Source organism: Biomphalaria glabrata, chromosome 1 (assembly GCF_947242115.1).
Source record: "Biomphalaria glabrata chromosome 1, xgBioGlab47.1, whole genome shotgun sequence".
Lineage (NCBI taxonomy): Eukaryota > Metazoa > Mollusca > Gastropoda > Planorbidae > Biomphalaria > Biomphalaria glabrata.
The window spans coordinates 56,038,583-56,055,593 of NC_074711.1; the positions used below are offsets into that span (position 1 = coordinate 56,038,583).

At 31.5% G+C, this 17,011-nt stretch overlaps 2 protein-coding genes across 4 annotated transcripts; both read left to right on the forward strand.

The window, feature by feature from the left end:
- The first annotated feature begins 2,033 nt into the window (after positions 1-2,033).
- Positions 2,034-15,442, forward strand: LOC106052285 (hydroxyacylglutathione hydrolase, mitochondrial-like). Of its 3 annotated transcripts, none has more exons than XM_013207624.2 (10): positions 2,034-2,188; positions 8,470-8,633; positions 9,156-9,220; positions 10,905-11,022; positions 11,284-11,389; positions 11,502-11,605; positions 11,862-11,963; positions 13,399-13,478; positions 13,569-13,672; positions 15,255-15,442. In XM_013207624.2, the coding sequence occupies exons 1-10, from the start codon at positions 2,161-2,163 to the stop codon at positions 15,314-15,316; spliced, it is 933 nt and encodes a 310-aa protein (XP_013063078.2). In that variant the 5' UTR covers positions 2,034-2,160; the 3' UTR covers positions 15,317-15,442. The 3 variants fall into 3 exon arrangements, with proteins under 3 accessions (XP_013063078.2, XP_013063079.2, XP_013063080.2); XM_013207626.2 differs by having other exon boundaries at positions 2,052-2,209; XM_013207625.2 differs by lacking the exon at positions 13,569-13,672.
- On the forward strand, positions 2,857-5,518 carry LOC129928863 (piggyBac transposable element-derived protein 4-like). Its single transcript, XM_056045341.1, has 2 exons — positions 2,857-2,999; positions 3,399-5,518. The coding sequence occupies exons 1-2, from the start codon at positions 2,857-2,859 to the stop codon at positions 4,942-4,944; spliced, it is 1,689 nt and encodes a 562-aa protein (XP_055901316.1). The 3' UTR covers positions 4,945-5,518.
- Positions 15,443-17,011: the final 1,569 nt, after the last annotated feature.

Consider the following 17,011-nt stretch of genomic DNA (forward strand, 5'->3'; position numbering starts at 1 on the left):
GATCTGCCTATGGCCAAACATACCAGACTATGGCGCCTCTAAAACTGCCGACGACCTTTCCTGTTAACTAGAAAGAGTGGTAGATATATATTAACGGTGGGGAAAGCATCATAGTTTGCTTGTCAGCGACAAAAAGGTTATCTCTCAGAAGTGAAACTCGGCAGAAACAGTTATTGGGGAGCTTGACGACTTCCCAACACTTGATAAAGTTGGGACGACAATAGGAGATATAATCATGAAAATGTTAACAGACCTCTTTATGCTGGAACAAATATACTATACATATCCCACTTGTAGCATGTGGGATGGACAAATATATTATCCCTATTGAATCATGTGGGGTACCGTGGAGCTTAAATTAGGTGTAGGAGTAGGCATATATATTGACATTTCGGAGGAAAACCGGGTATAGGTTTATCTTGTTTTAGACTTATTCTTTCCAATAACAGACAATATAATTTTTAAATTTACAATTATTTGAAATCGAATCTGACTTAATTAGAGGTAGGCCTACTCTCTCTAATGAGTTTTTTCCCCCTAGTGTTGCTGCGTTATTTGGGGGCCTGCAAGTAAATCAACAAGCTTTCCCCACACTACGTTAGTGTCGCTTTTGTCCTTACGTTTATAGAGTTAATGATACGGCCCGTCCTCTTTCTTTCTTTCTCTCTCTCTCTCTCTCTCTCTCTCACTCTCTCTCTGGAACCCCCATTTTTTATTTTTTTTAAAAACCCTGCACATCGTAATGTTCTCTAACTTTTGACTTGAATTGGAACTATTCGCTTTTATAATGCCCTCTCTGTTGACATACACACGCACACTTGCATTTGGCTCGTGAATTCTTGTACCGGGCACCACTTTTACTTATCCCCCCCCCCACACACACACTTGATGTCCAAAACTTAGCCTTATATGTACAATCTCTAGCTTTTCAATTTAATATCGAAATACTTAATTTGGTGCTCTATGTTGCTTTGCTACCAGAACTCCCCCCCCCCTCCACCACCACCACCACACAAATACGCATGTTCATACTTTTTAACCCTTTTTTTTTTTTTTTTTTGTAATGTCAACCCTTAATTTTTCATACATTTTCAGCTTTTGAGTTCTAGATAGACCTATAGCACCTTTGGTTAGTTTTCCTTTTTTCCCCCTTCATTTAATCATAAGGCAAGCAATGTAGGGCCTACGGTAGAAATCGCAAATATTTCTTTAGACTTTCAGTTTCAGGCTTAGAGGGTAAAGGCCCTATTGAATGCCACCTTCCAGTTCCCCACACTACAATTGATTTATTTGGCATTGTGTCCTCTAAAAAAAAGCAAATATTAATTGGTTTTATTAATTGTAATAATTTATTTGAGTCCTTTTCAATGTACAGAAAAGACAGCGTACTAAAAAAAAAATATGCTTTAAAAATACAGAGGGCTCTGGCCTGCTTTAACACATCCTTCCATTCAAATATCTCCTGGGCCTTTCGTCTCCACGCCCTAACCCCAAGTTGTGCTTGTTGCAGATCTGCTTCCACTGTACATCATCAATCCATCACATTAGGGGTCTGCCTTTGGGTCACCTGCCTTTTGGTTTTTGCCTGTATACAATTTTCGCTCCTCTGTTATCTGACATTCTTTCAAGGTGACCTGCCTAACGCAGTCTGTTCTTTATATTTTTTGAGGTAACGTCCGTATTTTATATCTAATAAAATACGGACGTTACTTCAAAAAAAAGATGATTATGCCCTACACAATGACTTAAATTCTGCCAAGTCATTGGTGTTCATGGCTGACTCAGTCAACCCATTTCATTTGTGTAAATTTGTCCTAGCATATGGAATAGCCTGAGGAATGTTCAACATATTTTGTCTTTAAATATGTTATTTATTTATGTTTTTTAAATTAAAATGTCTCACAAAAAAAAAGATTTTTTTTTTGGATACAGATCGAGTTTTTCTGGGTATTTTGTGAGTAGATTTAAACCTATATTTCTAGATACTGGATCACAAACCTATATAGGTCTTATTATATATAAGTCTATACTACTAAAATCTTGATTGGATTATGGACAGGAAATAAAAATAAACATAGATCTAACTGCATCAAACAAACCTAGAAAAGATCATCAAGATAGATCTAGACTAGATAGAGATATTTCTAAACTATCGATTCGATGAATCTTGGCAATCTTATACGGAAAGGTAGAGTAAGATAAAATGAAGGTATGAAATGAATTTTATGATTGTGTCATTCACTCATTGTGATGAGAGTGGATGATGAATGTGATTGTCATGACATTAGTCATTAGATCTTCTATGATTCTCATCATTCTGTGATCTGTTTATTACTTTTTTGTAGATAATAAGATATAAATAATTATTATTTTAGATTAATCATTAAGGATTAATATTATTATTATAATATAATTATTTAACTATATGACAACTATCTGAGTATCATAACTAATACTAGTGTTACTACTATACTAGAGTCTAGTAACTAAAACTTAACTAGATACTAGTAATACTAGTATAATTTATACTCACTGAGTATAATAGACTGAATTATCAAATTAAACCATTTTATAACTTAACTCCCTGCAGACGGCTAACAAAGAAATGGTACTCTGGTGTACCATACTTTTGACAACAAATAAAACTATTTAAAAATTATTTTTTTTAAATGAAATATGCTTCCCTATGAAATATAATGAAGATAAAATAGTTTGGTGCAAAAAAAATTTGCAAATTCTATTTATATATTATTTCTCGTTCATTATAAAAACGTAAATACGAGAACGATGGCACGACGCCATTTTGGATTTTAGAAAGCCACACGCTTGTTGACGCTCGCTAAAACTAAGCCGAAAATGGACTCAGATTCAGATTATCAGCCTGAAACTGATGTAGATTCAAGTGACGATGAAGTCTGGGAACTCATTGACTCTTCAGATGATTCAGATGATGAGAATATTCCTCCCAACAGCACTCTGAATGCGACACAGCCAAACGTGTAAGTAACCATTATTTTTAGACCTAGGCTAGAGCAAGACCGATCGTCTAGATCTAGATCTACTGATCTAGATATCTAAAACGTTTCAATGTGTAATTGAAATTGTTCTGTTCTTTTAATAATTATTAGTTAATCCCATTGTTTTATTTCATAAAAAAATATTTAGTTTGAAAAATATCAAGCCTTCTGATAAGCTCATCTATGCTAGTCATCTTTGTTTACATGATCAGCTGATTCAAGCCTTTGTTACACTTTGTAGCTTGTCAGCTGTTGATATCTAATAATTATACAAATGTAAATAATTTTATATTTAGAAATCTAGTCCTCAAGTTTTTTAATTTTGTATTTTCAAATTACATTTGTCAATTTTTCTAATTTTTTTTTTTTGTATATCAACAGAAACTATGGCTATGATGTGCTGGACACTATGCCAGAGGCCCCAGCAAGCTTTCTTCCAGAAAGGGTTCCTGGTATACAGCTTGACCAAGTTAGGACACGAGACTCTGCTAAACAATTTTTCAGAGCTATTGACTTTTTTAAACTTTATTTTACAATGGATATTGTTTTGCAAATCTGTCAGTACACCAACACCTATGCAACTGAACATGGACTGCAGAAACCAAGTGTGTTCCAGAGTTGGTATGAACTAAGCCCTGACGAATTCTACAGATTCTGTGGACTTATCATGTATGCTGGCATTGTTCAGGTCCCCAACATTGAGCGATTCTGGTCAACCAAATCTCTATACAATGGACTTTGGGCAAGAGCCTTTATGTCACGTGACAGATTCAAGGCAATAATGTGTTTTATTAAAGTGTCAAATCCACTTACAGAGGATCCCAATGATAAACTCTGTAAAGTGAGAATGTTAACGACATACATTAGAATGAAATGTATAAAGCTTTACCAACCTCATCAAAATGTCTCTATTGATGAAAGAATGGTTCGGAATAAAGGTAAATATGCATTTCGACAATACATTCGAGACAAGCCAACAAAGTGGGGCATGAAACTGTGGATCCTTGCTGATTCTTTAAGTGGGTATACCTATGATTTTGATATTTATTTAGGAAAGCAGGATAATGGCCCTTTTGGATTAGCTTATGGGGTGGTGATGAAGTTAACTAAATCTATATCTAGGCAAGGGTATAGGCTTTTTTTTGATAACTTTTATACTAGTGTCCAATTATTAAAAGATCTTTGGTTTATAGGGATTGGAGCATGTGGAACTGTTCTTAGGACCAGAAAAGGTTTTCCTAATGCTATAAAAGATGTTAAAAATTTTGAAAAAAAATCTAAAAGGGGAGACATGAGATGGATCAGGGATGGACAGTTATTGACAGTTCAGTGGAGAGACAATAAGACCATATCATTAATGTCGACTATTCATGATGCCAATGACAGTGTAACAGCTAAACGACGGACTAAAACGAATGGACAGTTTGAAAATTTGACTGTGAATCAACCAACTATTGTACATGACTATAATAAATACATGGGGGGTGTTGACAAAAGTGACCAGCTAATTAATAAATATAATGTACTTCGTAAAACAAATAAATATTGGAAGACTATTTTTTTTCATATGTTAGATATAGCTAGGGTTAATTCATATATTCTTTTTCAAGACTGGAGGGATAAAAATAAAGATGTACCTGAGCTGAAAAGACCCACAAGATATGGCCAACTTAATTTTACTGAAGAATTAATTAGAGAGTTAGGAGATATAGGTATTGACGATCCTGTACCAATCGCGTCTAAGCCCCCTGTTCATTTTAAGCATGCAATGGATCCACAGTTTATGGATAAGAGAGGGAACTGTAAATTATGTTACAGTAATGAAAAAATAGTTAGAAGAACTAGTGTTAAATGCAAGGTGTGTGATGTGTTTTTATGTTTTCAAAAAGAAAGAAACTGTTTGTCTCAGTACCACAAATTACTATAAAATCCTGTTTTTTTGTTCTATTTCTCACTGTACTATATAATAAGATGTGTAACTAACAAGTTTTACTCTATTTCTGGATAGTTTATAATATAATTTTGATGTTTAAGTAAATAAAAAATAATAATTTTCTAACTAGTAAAAAATCATGTCGATGTCATCATTTTTCTAGAAAATGATTATTGTTTTCAAAAATTTGTAAAAAATTTATTTGTCAATGAATTAACTTCATTTTTGTCAGTTGTATACAGAATTGAATGTATTTTAATAAAATGTAAATATCATTATCATATATTTATTTATTTATTTTTTGTCTTCTTTGTGAATGTGAATTTTTAAAAAAAATTAATTATTGAAAAAAAATTTATGACATAATTATTTCTTTAAAAAGAAAAAATATATTTTAAAATGATTTCAAACATAGATAAATTGAAAGAGCTTTCAATTTCAAACAAATTGATGTATAACACTCAATATAAAACTGTAATTTAACAAAGTTATGCCCTGCCAAGTAACAGACCCCCAGTCGCTGACAAATTTCTAGAAAAACCTGCAGTCTGTTAAGAGTTAAAACATATTTCCCACGCCCTCCTGTCGATTTACCAAGAGCTCCTCGAAATCTACCTTAATTCTTAAAATATACGGAATATATAGACAAAAATTGTCATTTTGGGGTGTCATTCAATATGGAAAATGCTAATCCTACATGCAATATATAAAAACGGCATTATGCATTAGCCGTAATTGTGTAATCTGGTTAAAGAAGCTTCTTGCGCCTCAAACTAATGAAGAATTACTTGAGGTCAACAATTCTTAAAGATAGATTGAAACATTTGGTAATTCTTGCAAACTCTTAAATTTCACATTATATTATCCGCTTCCCTAACCAAACTTGGCCCAGTGAAATCCATTTCGCATAGGGCCCCACAATGATTAAGTCCGGCCCTGCTATTTAGTGACGGGTGAATATACATAGTAGATTACTTGTTCTCTTTCCATGACTTCTTGGTCACAACGGTTAGGTCCGGCGCTGCTATTTAGTGTTTGTAAAATGTTTGTTTGTAAAATGTTTTACATGTTTCGGATGTTTCTTCAGAGTTTACAGTTTACTTCTTAGTCCAAACCTCTCGCAGGACAAAGGGGGATGGGAGTGGGCAGGGTTTGACAGTCCAGCACGCAGCCATACGTAGCGACATGTGAATACCCACTTGTTCTCCCCCCCTCTTGTTTTTTCATGGGGTGACTAAAAGCAGAAATAAGAGAGTGATCTTTCCTTTACTTCTTGCTCATCCAAACTGTTGAGCGAAGAAGAGAATTATATATATATATAGATGTATAGAATTAAAGCAGTGTTCCCCAACCTTTTTCCTTTACTGAACACTTCACACATTCATGATTCATAGTATTTTGCAGAACACTGACTTTGTTTATTTTTATAGAGAGATTTTATATTAATTTTTCCTGATTGGCTACTAGTTAATTATTCCAGTAATTCAAGCAACATCTATTCATGTATTTATTATACTCAGTTATAGACTACCTAGAACCTACCTCAGTCTCAGTAGTTAGATCTATCTAGATCTAGTCATACTACTTTAGTAGTTACTAGACTCTAAAATGACTAAAAGACTCTCTTAGTAATACTAGTAAATTTAGTCATTTAGTACTTCTAAGTTCTACTACTATTAACTTCTACAGACTACACTGTGACTAGTCTACAGTGACTACAGACAATAAATATAAATATAAACGATAATTCTGAAGGAGTTCACGGGTCTAGACTCAAGACTAGGCTAACATTAACATTCATGATAATGATTGTAACATAGAATCTTTCATTCTATGTCTATGAATTTTTATTTTTTGAATATGATCTATCATCATTAAAATTATCATCTATGACTCGTATATAATTATTATAATATGACTATGACTATATGATTAAATTATATAGCATGTAGATCTATATATATTATATAGGTCTAGCTAATATTAACATATATATCATATTATGCCGAATTATGGCTGAAAACAGATTGAGCTCTCAACATTCTAGTCTACTTTTAGGACCATTTTTTGACCACTTTTAAATTGGCTATTATTGACATATTATATTATAATTTTATATATCAATTTTATTGCCCAAGAATAGAGGAGTTCAAAAAAATAAAACCAGAAGCAACAGACAATTATTTAACTTGAAAAAATTAGGTCAAACACACTTACCCCAATAATGAAAAATCCATCACTCACAGAAGATATGTCCAATAATCCATGAATTTCACATTCACAATATTATTAATAGAAAAATGTACCACAAAGTAAAGTATATTTATAGAACATTTGAAAAAAATATAAAAAACAAATTTTTAAAGACATTTATGCTTATTAATTGAGCCTCCCCAAATTAATAATAATAATAATAATAATCTTTATTATCCGTAAGGAAATTTGTCTTACAATTTGTGCATTACACCAAACAAAAAACATTATAACTATAAGAAACCAAAATGTACATTCACACCAGACTCACTCATAATTTACATGTGACAAAGTTTATACCAGATTGTTCTTATTTAATGATTTGATTGCCAGGGGAACAAAAGAGTGTTTGTTTCTGTTTGTCTTTGCTATCGGTGTCTTGTATCTCTTTTGTGATGGTAAAATTAGGTTGCAAATTATACTTTATCATCAACCTAAATAACAAAACCGTTATCAGTTTTGACATATTATGTATCAATTTAATGCCCAAGAACAGAGGAATGCAAAAAAAGTAAATTCATTATTATCAGACAAGTATTTAACATAAAAAAAATAAGGTCAAACACATTACCCCTAATAATGAAAAATCCATCATTCACAGAAGATATGTCCAATATTCCATGAATTTCACAAATTCACAATATTATTAAAATATTATTAAACTGTGTCACAAAGTAAAGTATATTTATAGAACATTTGAAAAACAAAAACATTTTTAAAAGTATTTATAACTAATAAATTTATAAGCCCCCTCTTCGACCCACCCTACCATAAAAAGCCACTGTTTTTCTTTTCTTTATGTTTTAACATACTATAAATATCAATTTTAGATAAAGGTTATAGATGTATAATTTTAGACTAGAAAAGATTTAATATTAAATGAAATATTATCAAGATATAAATAGATCTAGTTCTTGATCATTTCTAGATCTAGGCATTCTAGGTCTAGACTCTAGACCTAATAATAGGCTTAGACTATAGGTGCATGCTATTTTCTGTTTACTATCTCAAATTATCTCAATTTTCCTATCCGTTGTAATTGTTGCTGAGAAAAGAAATAAAAACAACATTTATTTGGTTTATATGTATGTGTTATAAGTCATAAGTAGATCTATTCTATAGAGATTTAGTCTTAGATCTCTAGTATATAGTTACAATATAGTATTATAGTGACTATTAGTAAGTGTAATAGTCCGACGTAGATTCTAGATTTATTTAATAATTTTTGTTATTATTAACTAATTTATTTAATGTTTCAATATATAGTAAATAAAGTTGGAATTGGTCTTGCAAGGTTTTCATCCAATTTTACACAAGTTCTAAAAATGAAAGTGAAAATCTTACCAGCCTTAGAGGACAACTATATGTATCTCATTATAGATGAAGCAACTAAACAGTGTGCTGTGGTAGATCCTGTGGAGCCAGATAAAGTTAGTCAAATTGTTTTCTGAGTAGGCGTTTGTAAAATAATTTTCTTTTGAGACTTAGTGTTCCAATGACTATGTCTGATTGTTTATATGTCAGTGACCAGCATAAGAATCAAACACCTTTTAGATAAATATAATATACTTCCACACAAATATCAGCCAACCAATAGAACTGTTGTTCTAAAATTTCCAATTTAAATTCCAAACATTCACTTGTTTTTATAAATTAAAAATTTAGAATTTGTAAGTTATTAGGCTTTTCATCTTATTCATTATTGATTTAAAAAATCCTCTTGACTAGTCAAGTTGACACTAGTCTAGAATCCTTTAAGTTGTTCTTTTTACTTAAAAAAAAAAAAAATTAAGTTCTATAAGGACTTCTAACAAACCTCCTCCAGGGCAGTAGAGAAAATGGACAGATTTCAAAACCTGGACTATTGTAGCATAATCTGTATTATCTGTTAGACTTGAATTATTTTGAGGAAAATAAAAGTAAAGGAAAAAAATACTATTTCTTTTCTTCAGGTGGAAGCAGCACTCAGTGATGAAGGTGTAAATCTGACAACTGTATTGACTACTCACCATCACTGGTATATCTTTTTTTTTATACAAGATTTTGGTACTCTTAGATGTGATTCATTATCCCCATTGATCAAAACTTGAATAAAAGATGTGTTTGAGAGATGGGAGATCCCCTATGCTATCAATGAGAGATTAGCAACTTCCTATACAGATAATTCTGGTGAATTAACAAAAAAATATTTGACCTTTTCTTCAAATTACATCTTTTAATAAAAAATACATATCTATTCAATATTTTTAATGGCTCTATTTAACAGACTGTATACAAAAACCTAAAAATAAATTCGGCATAATATTATATTTTTATGAAAAGTCAAGTATAGACCCCGATTCAAAATAATTTAAATTACTAGTTTTGATGTGTGTTGACATGTAGTGTAACATCAATTGTGGGTGTATACACTTTCTCTCTTCAGACATCTGCAATTATATTTTTGATTCAAATAAATATTCTGGAGAGAAATGGGGAAAAATTAATAAGCTGGATGCACAGTAATATTTATAATGAGTCATACACTCAGAAAACTAAAATATTGAAGACTGCTTTATTGATCCTTACAGAAATTTTTTGTGATAACAAGGACTCTTTTCTCATATAAAGACAACACAACAGAAAAATACACATAAATATAACAGACACAACATAAAGAGTTCATTCAGTGACTACACACATGTATCTTGGTGCTTTTCATGTTCCCTGATCAACGAGTGGCGTTGATATAGTCTGACTGAGTGAGGTACGAACGAGTTTTTGTATCGCTCTGTTCTTGTTTTGATTGACAGCAGTCACCCACTTCGCGACGACCTGACGTAGTTCTGATGGAGCGGATGATCGTTGTCTTCCAAGATTTTTTCGATTTTCCTTAGATACTTTTGTTCAAAAAGTTCCTTTAAATATGGTAATGTTGTGAATGTAATTTTTGATGCCCTTTTTATGATGTTTTCTAGACTTCTAACCGTTTAGATGAAGCGTTGCCTTGCCAACAAGTTATTCCGTATGTTAGCAGATTTTGTATAGTCGTGCCGTAAAAAGTATTTAGGATCTTCTTCTTTAGTTTAAAGCTATTAAGTTTGTATAGAAAAAATAGTCGCTGGGCTGTTTTCTTTGTCAGAGTTCCAAGGTGGTCTTCCCATGAAAGTTTGTTATTAATGATAACACTTAGATATTTATATACCTTTACTTGTTCTATAGATGTTGTGTTTATTTGCAGTTCACTTATAGTTTGTTTTTTCATTCTGAAATCTATAATAAGTTCTTTAGTTTTTGTGACATTCAGTTCTAGAAATTTGTTGGTGCACCAGTTTGTAAACTCTTCTATCAAGCTTTGATAGTGCGTTTCGTCTCCTGAAATAAGACAGACTATGGCAGTATCATGAGCGAATTTAATGAGTTTAACTGAGTCATAGATGCTTCTTATGTCATTAGTGTCAAGAGTGTACAGTACAGGAGAAAGTACACAATCTTGTGGAGCACCCGTACATTGTACTCGACAATTTGGTGTTGTTGACACCAAAATCATTTACACTTGCCTTAAATTGTCTCCATATTCTCCATGATGTAAACCTCATTCTTCATTAGGTAAATGATGTGTTTTTTTTTAATTATATGAATCATAAATAATATTATGAAACTTTTTTTATTCATTATGAATCACATTCTCAGATTTGCTCTGACCTTATAATGTTTCCTAGGGATCATGCAGGAGGCAATGAACAACTTATTAAATCTTTAGGCAGTAAAGAAGTTGTAGGTGGTGATACAAGAATTGGAGCATTGACAAGAAAAGTGACTCATGGTGATGAATTAAAGGTTGGCACTTATTTATCATTTTTCTTGGCTAGGAAACATTACTATAATAGAAGAGGAAAACAATTTTTAAAAATTGTTATTAAATTATTAACAATAAACATGAGGATACGTAATCAACATATCAATTTTTGTTAAGAAATATTTTCAAAATGTCTTGTAAAGTTTTACTTGAAGGTAAAAAGTAAACAAACTTGAAGTAACTTAAATGCAGGACTGTGCTGTTAAAATCAATACCCAATGACCATTTGGTGTATTTTTTAGATTGGTAATCTGAATGTGAAGTGCCTTTTTACACCATGTCACACTGCAGGTCACATTTGTTACTATGTCACAAACCCTAATGATTCAGAATCAGCTGTTTTTACTGGTAAATAATAGCATTAGGATTTTAGACGATATAGTGCTACTGATATGCTCTCTGCATAGATTGAGTTCTTTTTCCAAAGACATAGATCAAACATAAAGCTTATTTTTCCCAGGAGACACCTTATTTGTGGCAGGATGTGGAAAATTCTTTGAAGGCACTCCTGATCAGATGTACAAAGCTTTAGTTGAAATACTAGGAACTTTGCCTCCAGAAACGGTCAGAATACATATTTTCTTATAGAATTTTGTATATTTGAATTACTGTTATGAATAGGATAAAATAAATGTCAGCAGTAAATAACATTGACATGATGTTCTTCAATAAAAAATCTGACATTTTCTAAATGTCTTCTCTATTCACTAAAATATTTGCATAATAGTATAGTCTTTTCTATTTTAAGTTTGATATACAAATTGTGGAAAATGTTACTAGACATTCTGTTTTAAAATGTTGGTTTGTGTTTTTTCATTAGAAAGTTTATTGTGGACATGAATATACTGTAAACAACTTAAAATTTGCTGAGAGTGTGGAACCTAACAATAAACAGCTAATATCAAAATTGGAACTTGCAAAGGTTATTTTTAACTTTTCTTCTTTTTAACATTTGTTTTTTAGAATTGTGTCATATACTTAAATTAAAATCTAAAAAAATAGGACATTAAAATAATAGTTTACAGTCTTCTTTAAATTTATCTATATTATAAAGTAGAATGTGAGGGGTATGTATGGATGTATGTTACTTATAGACATCAAAACCGCTTGACCAATCTTGATAAAACTAGGCAGATATGTTCCTTGGGTACCAACTTAGACCGTAGTGTATGTATTGTAGCCCTAAAACAAACTTAAGACCCTCAAAATAAATAAAGTTGTCCGACTCTATTACAGCTATAGTATTTTATGGATCTAGGCCATGTCTACAATGTTGACATGAGAAAAGATAGAAAGGATTTAGACCTAGATCTAATTTTAAGAAATACACTTTGCGCATATAAATTTTTACTTTGACACATGAAAAGACAAAAGAAGATCCATTGATTTCATTATATAATAAAATTGACATTCAATTTTGTGTTTCAAAAGCATTTTTTACATTAATTAGTTCCTTATATCTGTGATTACAGATTTCCTGACGAACATTCTTTCATTAGACAATTCCGTAATGAATCGCGTACTAAATATTAATTCGTTTAATTGTTTACTTTATAATCCCATCCCTAGATCTAAAACTCTAATTCAACTCTAAGATGATAAAACTTCTCTTCGCACAGATAGTTTTATACTTTATTACATAAACATATTAATTAAAGTCCATTCATTTCATATTTTGATCAAATAAACATTCAAATTTGGTTTTCCAAAGCTACATTTGTCTACGAAAGCTGCGAAGCCGAGTTGAGATAGGCCTAGATCTATATTCGTTCATGAATCGCGTACAAGCAAATGTTTTAATTTTTAAAAAAAATGGATTTAAGCCTATTAGCTATTCTGATTGATAGCTTCATTCACACTATTTTTACATTGACACATTCGCTTTACTTATTACATTATTATTTCGTTTAATTGTTTACAAAACACTCTCAGTGACAATATCGACATTAATGCGCAAATAAAGACCCGCGGGTCGCGGGTAACATATGTCTAGTTTTTAATATATTAAAATTAAAAAAAACGTATGAGTGAATTTAAAAACAGATATATAGATGTAGATAAAAAGATACATCTTATAGTGTTGTATTTACACGATTGTTTATACTTAAAAGGAAAACAGTTTATGTTATGAATTGATAGTACCAGGTGACTCACAAATTACATCTTGGAACTTAATTTAAAAAATAAAGAAAAGTAAAGTCTATTAAGTACTAAATCAGATGATTATAATGGTCATAAATTTTAATAAGGCAATTGTGAGATTAATCATGAAATTATTTTTTTTCTTTTCGGAAAGTTGTCATGTACATAGTTTTAGCAAGCTTTTTTTGACTGCATTCCAACTTATTTCTTTACAGACACTTCGCCAAAGTGGAAAGCCCACCATTCCTTCTACCATCAAAGAAGAGCTGTCTTTCAATCCATTCATGAGAGTTCAGTTAGTAACTACTTAAAGTCATGATTTTGTTTGAGAGTTGTGTTGTTCCTACTATTAATTTTGTCTCTCAAAAAAATTAAACTCCTGCAGGTTCGGAGATGCCTCTAGTCCAAGGGTGGGCAAATTACGGCACGCGGGCCACATGCGGCCCGCCGAGGTGTTTTATGCGGCTCGCCGGCACCTACAAAAATCAGGTGTGCCCACAGTATATAGATATAAGAATGCAAATATTTAAAAAAAAATATCTATAAATTATTGAAACTGTCTCATTATAAAAAGTTTTAAGTAAACAAAGATAATGCTTATTGGCTATACATCAATACACTCAATTCAAGACACAATGTCTGAGTGTTTGGTAGGCTTGGAACAAAGTGTAACAACTGATGGAGCTCGATCTTTGACTGAGAACCATAAACTTGAAACAGGAAAGTTTGCACAAAGCTGCATATAATTTGACCATTAAATTATAAGAAAATCGAAAAGTAATGAAACTTGCTAGATCTAGGAGAGTTAACCACGGGTAGTTCTGATCTAAGAATAATTAATCCAATGTTTCCGCTAGCTTAGCATGGGCAAGGCAAAGGAGAAGAATATAAAATCTCAATGATGAAACAGTTATGTTACTTGAAGGACATTGACTGTGACTTTGTTACCAATATTTATAATGAAGACTGGAAGACAAAATTTCATGTTTTCTATAATCACTATTGCAATTAATTGTTTACACATGAAATGTAAATGCATGTTAAATCTTTTCAAACAAGGCTCTCCGATTTCTACAGGCAAGCAAAAAAAAAGTTTTTGTCATTTTCCTTTGCTGAAAGGTGAAACTATCTTTAGTGAAATGATTAAAAGCACAACACTTATTTAGAGAAGCCGATTCAGCTCCGGAGGACATAACTCGAAGCAAAGAGAAGTTCCAGTCAGCACTACCACGGAAGTTTTATGGGTGCTAGAAGCTGTATTTCCACACTTAAAAACAAATTGCTGCTGTTCACACTATTTGTGTACACATACATCAGTTCTTCTTCTTCGTTTTCATTTTACATGTTGAAGGGTTCAGATCAGTAATCCTATATTTGAGATGAACTGCGCAGTGGTTTCCAGATCAGGCAGTTCTGGTCTTTGGAGAGTCTTGTTCGGGTCCCTTCATTTAGTATGCACCATTGAAGGACATGGTCAGTATTCTCTGGTGATGCTCCACAAGGGAAGGCTTCGCTATTCCCGACATTTAACTTCCGGAACATAAATTGCCTCATTCAGTGAGCAAGCATTTTTTGTGGACACTAAACAAGTGTAATCACTAGTCAATATTTTGACTGACTGTGATTTGACAGCAGTCATACACAGGGGTAACAACTAGTAATATAGTTTCACAGTTTAGAAACATTATACACGAATCTAAGAAGTAAAATACTGCACATTAAGTACAACTGTATATTTGTGGGGATATTGTGATATAAAAAGATAACAGCAATTTTAAAAAATCGTAATACGGTGTATATATGAATTAAAAGACATTTACACAGCAAGCTTATCTTTCTAATAGAACTTCTTTTTTGGTGACCACATTTACCAGTATTTACTTAAATCCCCCCACACAAAAATTGACCCATTTTTTATCATGGCTCTATACATACACAGCTTGACTTCTAACCTGGGCAGCTCCTACACACCCAGTACTGCTGTCTGCTGTCAAGCATGACATTTATGTAAAAAAATTAATAGTGCTTTTTATTTTTAAAGATTATGTAAATAATTTCTTTTTTTTTCCAGTGAACAAACTGTGCAAACAAAAATGGGTCAGACTGATCCAATTAAAACAATGGGATCATTGAGAGCATCCAAAGATCAATTCAGACCAAATTGAACTAGCATTGAAAGTTGCTCTGAAGGCAGACAGGAGAATTGTGATGAATTGTTTTAACCTGTTACTTGAATACAAATTAATTATTGTTTTCATATTTTAAATTTTTTTGTTTCATTATTTTCATTTTAATTAATTTGAACTTGAAAATCTTAAATGAATTTTTGCCGTCTAGAATAACTATAGAAATGAGAATGATAAATAAAATAATGATGAGCTAATCTTGAAAATAAGTTTTTTGGCTACAAACAGGCATACCTAAATGACACCATCTGATAGCTTTGTACTTTTTGTAGTCATGGAACCCACACACTAATCTTTTTCTTTTGAATAAGGATGCAAGGAGCCGTTTGATATTTTGTCCATACATGGGCAGGGTGTAAATATTACATTTTTCTTTTTAGATTATTAGTATTAGGATTATAAACTACTATTTATTATTTTTTTGCACAACTAAGATAAAAAAAAACACTATATTTTTAAAAACAAAAAATATTCAATGATTGAGAGATGAAGTGCATCCACCAGAGTATTTTACAGAGGATAAATTAGAAGAAAACAGACTTGTATGTAATTAAAGCATTTAAACATTTTTAGCTAAGGACAAGTTGCTGATTCTATTTTTGTGTGTGTTATAGCTTCAAATTTAATAATAATGAAGGCATTGTGTCTGAAGAAGGTAGTATTTTATATATTATGCAAAACTCCACATTCATACATTTATAGTTGTTTTAGACATCAGTTCTGAATAATGTCTTTACTGTCCTACTTGCAGATCAATTTCTTTTATTCTTTCTAAGATAATTCTTTTTGTTTTCTTGCTAATAGCCTCCAAAAAATAGCTTGTACCAAGCATTAATTTATTCATTATTATTAAATTGCAAAGTTAAAAAAAAAAATTTTCTATTCTGCATTGTCACTTTTTATTACAAGATGTTACAGCTACCTGACATTTTATCAGTTGTTCAAGTAATGACTCCTTCCTACCTGGATAAGCAAAATGAAGTAAGAAATGCAAGATGCATTCTTTCTAAGCAAAAAAATTGTTACCTGCTGATGTGTGTTTCTAGATTTGGTGTCACAACCATTCAAGCTTAATGTGGAGATCCAATTGAATAGAATTCACAGAATGTATTCCATTAGAGCACAATATACAACTGCTGATTAAACTCTTCATAATCATCTAATATATTAATTTGATACAAATTTAGATCTAGATAAATATGTGAACAAACTGACATCATTGTGCTTTTTTTTAAATATTTTTAGCTCTATCATATTTTTTTTGGTGGATCCCAGAATTAGCATTTTTTGGCAACTTACATAGTTAATTAGTAACATCATATAACAAATCAAGATTCACAACTTGGTGAGAGAAATACTTCCAACCCTTGAAAAAAAAAAAGTGTCAACACTGGGAGCTTCAAATAGTCACTAGATAATGTATACATAACAGGATTTCTTAATTGCTTTTGTGTGAAAAAAACTTCTTTATTTGCTTGCCCCACTCATTGGCAAATGTAAAAAGAGTGTCACACTGGGGGCTTATTTTATAGGTTGTGTTGAAAATAACAATTCATTTTTCAAACTATTCACTTTATGAAAAAAATAATCTGTACTTTACTGAAGTTATAAAACTATTCTATGCATTAGACAAATTAATGGA

Coding starts and splice junctions, on each gene's coding strand:
- LOC106052285 (XM_013207624.2), top strand. CDS start 2,161: ATGAATCTTGGCAATCTTATACGGAAAG. Junction 2,189..8,469: donor TGGCAATCTTATACGGAAAG/GTAGAGTAAGAT, acceptor TTCAATATATAG/TAAATAAAGTTGGAATTGGT. Junction 13,479..13,568: donor AATCCATTCATGAGAGTTCA/GTTAGTAACTAC, acceptor AAACTCCTGCAG/GTTCGGAGATGCCTCTAGTC.
- LOC129928863 (XM_056045341.1), top strand. CDS start 2,857: ATGGACTCAGATTCAGATTATCAGCCTGAAACTGATGTAGATTCAAGT. Junction 3,000..3,398: donor AATGCGACACAGCCAAACGT/GTAAGTAACCAT, acceptor GTATATCAACAG/AAACTATGGCTATGATGTGC.